Below are 6123 nucleotides of genomic sequence, written 5' to 3' on the forward strand. Positions count from 1 at the left end.
ACTTTAATATGTTATCTGAATGTATATATTATATTAACCTAAAAGGCCGACAAGCTGGGGACCATATTTAACTGTATTTGATTATTTCTCCTTTTGAAAATCCTTATGTGTGCATGAAGATCTATCTATCTATCTATCTATCTATCAATCCATTTTTTTAAACATTGGGAGTCAGTTATAAAGTTCCCATAGCACATATTGTTTTTAACATGGTTGTGTTGCACGTCTTATAAACTTTGCACAGCAGTGCAGCTTTCCTTTTTCCCAGAATCACTGTGAAATGCGAATTGTGGATGAAGTTTGCTAATGGCTCGCTAATAAGGTTGAGGATTGCATGAGAATGGCCACTGTGTGTTTGTAGAGCGTGACTGTTGTGCAATTTGCAAAATTTGGCAAAGTTGTGGTGTAATTCAGATGCAGAGTGCGCACATAAATATAAACAAATTGTGTTTATGCCTTATTTTAAAAACTCTTAAAGACATTTATACTGCAAATAAAAATCAGCAATTATGTTTGCACATTAAGGGGCTGATTTACTAAGACACGATTTCGAATCCGAATTGGAAAAATTCCGATTGGAAACGAACATTTTGCGACTTTTTCGTATATTTTGCGACTTTTTCGTATTTTTTGCGATTTTTTCCGGCGTCTTTACGATTTTTGCGAAAAAACGCGAGTTTTTCGTAGCCATTACGAAAGTTGCGCAAATTTGCCATTTTTCCGTAGCGTTATCACTTAAAAGGCGCGACGTTTCGCGCAAGTTTTAACGCCATGAAAAAATCGCGACTTTGCGTTTTTTCGCAAAAATCGTAAAGACTCCGAAAAAAACGCAAAAAATACGAAAAAGTCGCAAAAAATACGAAAAAAATCGCAAAATTACCGATCATTATGAAAAAAACGCAATCGGACGCATTCGGCCCGTTCGTGGGTTAGTAAATCAGCCCCTAAATGTACCAATCTTGGCCAGCTTTTTAAATATAAACATGGGCAGGGCAACTATGTACGTGGGAATAATTCTGTGCAAACTTTAAAAATGAGCCCCAATATTTGTAATAATCAAATAATAATTAATACAGAAAATGGACAAACCCCTTACCTTTTTCGCAGGCTCTGATCGTATTTGCTCTGCGGATGAGAACTCTGAGCTCTTCTTTGGCCTCAGCCTCATTTTGAAGGTCTTTTACAAAAGGATGCTGAATTAGAGCTTTGGCCTTTGGTCTGTCTCTCTGCTTCTTAGTGAGACAGAGCTTTAAAAATGAATTAAATGCTTCAGACCTGGAAAAAGGAATTACAATATTATATATATATATTTCATACATTATATATATTGTATGTTCATGTTAAACTGGGCAGACAATTAGCTGATATGTCACCCCTGCACCTTTCATAGATAGGCAGAGCATTTCCCATTCTTTTGGTAGAGAAGCAATGAAATACAGGAAAGGTGTTAGAGTCCCGGGGTTCTCCCTGAGGCACCAAGGTAGTTTAACCGCATTTGTGCCATAACTTTAATCTTTTCCAAAAACTTAAGGAAGGAAATTGATTTTTATTGTTGTTGAATATTTTCAGAATTTACAGTTAAGAACTTAATAAATATGGCCCATCGCTTTTTCTTCAGGGGATATTGTTCTGCCTAGCTACTCTGTTATACATAACAAACACTGAATCACAGGGGTTCCCAACACAGATTGGACCTAAAGACAAGTCCAATGCAAAGTTACACGGAAAAACATTTGTTCACCACTTACCATATGTCTGGTTTCCTAAACGTTGGTGGATCATCGAAAACGATGCATCTTCCAATCGTTACAGCCCCTAAACGTGACAGCGCTAATGGGTACAAATAAAAATGTTTTAGAAACCACAACGTAATTACATTTTTCTCATCACTGGCACAATGTTTGTTTTTTCTTTCTATTGCAATACACAAACCGCTCACATCCTCTGCCAACCATAGAATATGGAATATAAATGGGGGGCTGAATAAAAAGCTAAAGAGTAAAAAGTAATAAACAGAGAGTAATACTCACGGGGAGCCCCGTCTGCCATCTGTATGGCCATTATCCCTAATGACCATATGTCGCACTGAAAGTAAAAAGACAAAAAGTAAATAATTGCAGCTATGGTTTCACACATTCCTATAGGTTTCCCATTATGGCTCATTTATAATGATTGTAACTGAGGGAAACAATAGCAACAATAAGCAGCATCACTGTCACTTTGTATTGGTGTAAAAAGCCCAAAGTAATCGTTTTAACTAGAAGAAGCTGGGAAGGGCTTATGTGATCTAAGGGTTGAGGGGGGATAGGAGTGAGCCCTGGGCTTAGCCGCTATATATAACTTGTGTATGGGACACATGGATATAAGTTCCAACACTGACAGCTCAAACTAATTTAGTGTATTCCATCTGTTCTGAGACCTAAGGCACAAGGGGCAATTTGACCACTGAAGTCTTACCTCAAATTTGTAACGTGCACCAGTCCACACCTCAGGGGCGGTGAAATGCGGTGTTCCTGCTAATTGAGTGCTGGACTGGTACCATTTTAGTTCTACTGCAAGGCCGAAGTCAACTGAAAATGATCGAAATGAATTGCATTAATATTAAGTTACATGGCATCAGAGTAATAAAAGCAATTCCTTCCTATTTATTAACTGCTGTACTTTGAATTATTACATGATCTTTCACTTACTTATACGAACTTCGGCATCTTCCGTAAGCGCGATGTTGAGCGCTTTTATATCCCTATGGGCAATGCCGGTTTTATGGAGGTAGGTCAGGCCCTGGAAGAGTAAGAAAGCAAAATGTGTGTTAAAAACCTGTATCTGTGTTAAGACCTGTATCTCAGTATGTTGCTAACATGCATGAACAAGTTAAGCCCGGCCTACCTGTAAAACTTCCCGGCAGATGTAGGCAATACATCCTTCAGGAAGTGATCCGGTGTATGTCTGATCTAGGACTTCATAAACTGACCTGCCTCCACAAAATTCCATTGCAATCTGTAAAATAAAAAAAAAAAATATTAAGCATTGTTTTGGTATGTTCCCTATAAGTATTTAGAGCTCAGCTGAACACAAGGTAGAATAGAATCTTTCCCTCATCCAACCAATAGGTTTCACTAAACAATAACAGGATAAGAGCAGTAGAAGAATAGGAATCAGTAGAAGAAATATACACTTACCCATATGGGCTTCTCTATGGAGTCAGGTGGTTGGAAGACTCCATAGAAAGACACGATGTTGTTGTGCCGTGATGCCTTTTTGAGGATTTTGATTTCATTAGAAATCTCCTCCTCGTTACCCTACGGAAACAGAAATACCAGTAAGTACAGGGGCCTTTTTATATTTAAAGAAATTGTTATGATCTGACAAAAATCTAATGCATTTATGTCATGTATTAATAAGGAAAATTACCTTGTCCAGGGTTTCAATGACTTTTATGGCCAGTTCTTCATGAGTCTCCAGATGTCGACCCTGTAAAAGCAAGTAAAGGTTTTTAGATTTCACTAACCCAACCCTATCGCTATCAAAGGCTATTTGGGTGTTACTGACCCCCTGCCAGGGTCAACTGGACCCAGGGAACTAGCTGTTGAAATTCTAAACTGGACGGCTGCATTATTAAATAACAATAAAAATGACAAATAAATAGTAATATAAGTCAAAACATATAAAAAAAATAAAGCCCAGTTCAGACTGTTACTAGTCTACATAATACTAAAAGCAAATGGTAAAGTGAACTACACCATTATGTCTATTCCTATGTTAGGTACTTGGTAGATTACCTTAAAGACCTGACCAAAAGACCCTTGACCAATGGGATCAACCAATTCAATTTTTTCTGTGGGATCCTACAAATATAAAAAAAAGTATAAATAAAAAGCAAAAAAAAGTCAAATTCACAGAAACTGATTCTTTATCTGCTTGTTTTATAACATAAAATAACATTTACAATACAAAATAAAGGAAGACTGCTGCCTACAGCATACTAAAACTTAATTTCAAGGCAAACTTTGCCTTTATTATGAAGAATGTGCTAAGTAATCTGACATGGACAGAACACCATTGTGTTTGAGCAAAGTCATAAGCAAAAAAGTTAACTTGGCTAAAAACCAAAGTCGTCTTTTATCCTTGGGACTTTATATTGTAGGTAGCAGAATCAGGCACAGTCACTTGGCGTTTAAACCCAACAAAAAAAATAAGAAATGATACAAACTGAAGCTTTATCTACTCACCTGAATATCCACTGATGTTATCTGTTTTAAAGAGAAACAAATAAAATTATATTTAAAATCAGGAACAAGAGAAGACCGCTACTTGCGACATACTAAAACATTATTTCAAGGCAAACTTTGCCTTTAATTCTGAAGAATTTGCTAACTAATCAGACATGGACAGAACACCATCGTGTTTGAACAAAATCATAAGCAAAAAAGGAAACTTGGCTAAAAAAACTAAAGTCGTCTTTTATCCTTGGGACTTTATATTGTAGGTAGCAGAATCAGGCACAGTCACTTGGCGTTTAAATCTGACACAAAAAACAAGAAATGATACAAACTGAAGCTTTATCTACTCACTGGAATAGCCATGGGTTCTTCCTGTAGCTGCTGTAAATAGAAACATAAAATAACATTTAAAATCAGGAACAAGAGAAGACTGCTGCTTGCAACATACAGTTATGGGACCCGTTATCTGGAAACCTGTTATCCAGAAAGTTCCAAATTACAGAAAGGCCGTCTCCCATACACTCCATTTTAAGAAAATAATTCAGATTTTTTTAAAAATATTCCCTTTTTCTCTGTATATGTCATGTTTAAATGATTCCCTTCTCTCTGTAATAATAAAACAGTACCTGTACTTGATCCCAACTAAGATATAATTACCCCTTATTGGGGGCAGAACAGCCCTATTGGGTTTATTTCATGGTTAAATGATTCCCTTTTCTCTGTAATAATAAAACAGTACCTGTACTTGATCCCAACTAAGATATAATTACCCCTTATTGGGGGCAGAACAGCCCTATTGGGTTTATTTCATGGTTAAATGATTCCCTTTTCTCTGTAATAATAAAACAGTACCTGTACTTGATCCCAACTAAGATATAATTACCCCTTAAAATTACAGAAAGAATTACAGAAAGACCCCTTATCCGGAAAACCCCAGGTCCCGACCATTCTGGATAACAGGCCCCATACCTGTACTAAAATGTTATTCAAATTTTCCCTTGGAAAGGATACAGTTGTACCCCCTCCTAGAAAAGGAACTTTACTAATAAACAATAATCTTTAATTAGGGATGCTATGAGCAATCTTTACTTAAACTCAAGGGATCATCAATTCTGCCCATTTATTTAGCCAACTAATTTAATTTAAAAATAATAATTATTTTATTTAGCATTTCCCATTACTAATAATGGGGAACACTAAAATAAAACAATTATTATTGCCCTCCATATTCCCAAAAGTAGAGGCCTTAGCAGCACATCCGCTTCCAGCCCTACCATTCTATCCCACTTGTTAAGCATTCTTTTTCTTCATTTTTTACTATTCTATCCATGACACCTAAGTTTCAGTAGACTTACCTCTCTGCTCCGACGCAGACAGCAACAGAAACAATTAAAAATTCTTTTAAACATTTTCAGTAGTTGTTACGCTACAGAAATGTATAGATCTCGATCTCTGGAGAAAAACACAAAATGAAATAAAATTTTAGTTGGTTTATTTAGTACAAGGAAAACAGTTTTATGTACATTTTCCCCCCAGAGTTTGTTGCTGTACTTACCTCTCCTGCGCAAGACAAAAGAGATGTGATTTGATGTGTTTCAGGCATTAAGTTGACAGCTGCGCATTGTGACATCATCAGGGAAAATCAAGGGCAATGGATCGCCATGGCAACAAGTTCATCCTTTCTTTTAACCTCAAACCCTAATATTTTATTAATAACTCAGACAGAAAAAGTTACACCAACATTCCCATTGTTCCGTTTATTTTCAATGAGGTGAAAATGTCTTGTCTTGAAAAAACTGGAACTAAATTAGATTTCAGCTGCTAGCTGCCGATATCGGTCCCTTGGACTGATTCGGCAGCTTATCGGCCCGTGTAGAGGCAAAAACGAGGGGCCAACCGATAT

General features: G+C 36.6%; 1 protein-coding gene across 1 annotated transcript; it reads right to left on the reverse strand.

Annotated features, from left to right (window-relative positions):
- Positions 1-933: 933 nt before the first annotated feature.
- LOC116408587 (traf2 and NCK-interacting protein kinase-like) lies at positions 934-5850 on the reverse strand. The gene is made up of 11 exons (XM_031896187.1): positions 5776-5850; positions 4230-4250; positions 3780-3845; positions 3412-3471; positions 3180-3299; positions 2887-2997; positions 2691-2781; positions 2420-2570; positions 1933-1991; positions 1749-1830; positions 934-1305 (listed from the first exon to the last, which is right to left on the reverse strand). The coding sequence occupies exons 1-11, from the start codon at positions 5848-5850 to the stop codon at positions 1068-1070; spliced, it is 1074 nt and encodes a 357-aa protein (XP_031752047.1). The 3' UTR covers positions 934-1067.
- Between the last annotated feature and the right edge of the window lie 273 nt (positions 5851-6123).

The sequence above is a fragment of the Xenopus tropicalis genome, chromosome 2, assembly GCF_000004195.4.
Source record: "Xenopus tropicalis strain Nigerian chromosome 2, UCB_Xtro_10.0, whole genome shotgun sequence".
Classification (NCBI taxonomy): Eukaryota; Metazoa; Chordata; class Amphibia; order Anura; family Pipidae; genus Xenopus; species Xenopus tropicalis.

Coding starts and splice junctions, on each gene's coding strand:
- LOC116408587 (XM_031896187.1), bottom strand. CDS start 5,850: ATGTCACAATGCGCAGCTGTCAACTTAATGCCTGAAACACATCAAATC. Junction 3,300..3,411: donor TCATTGAAACCCTGGACAAG/GTAATTTTCCTT, acceptor CTGTTTCCGTAG/GGTAACGAGGAGGAGATTTC. Junction 2,998..3,179: donor CCATAGAGAAGCCCATATGG/GTAAGTGTATAT, acceptor TTTATTTTACAG/ATTGCAATGGAATTTTGTGG.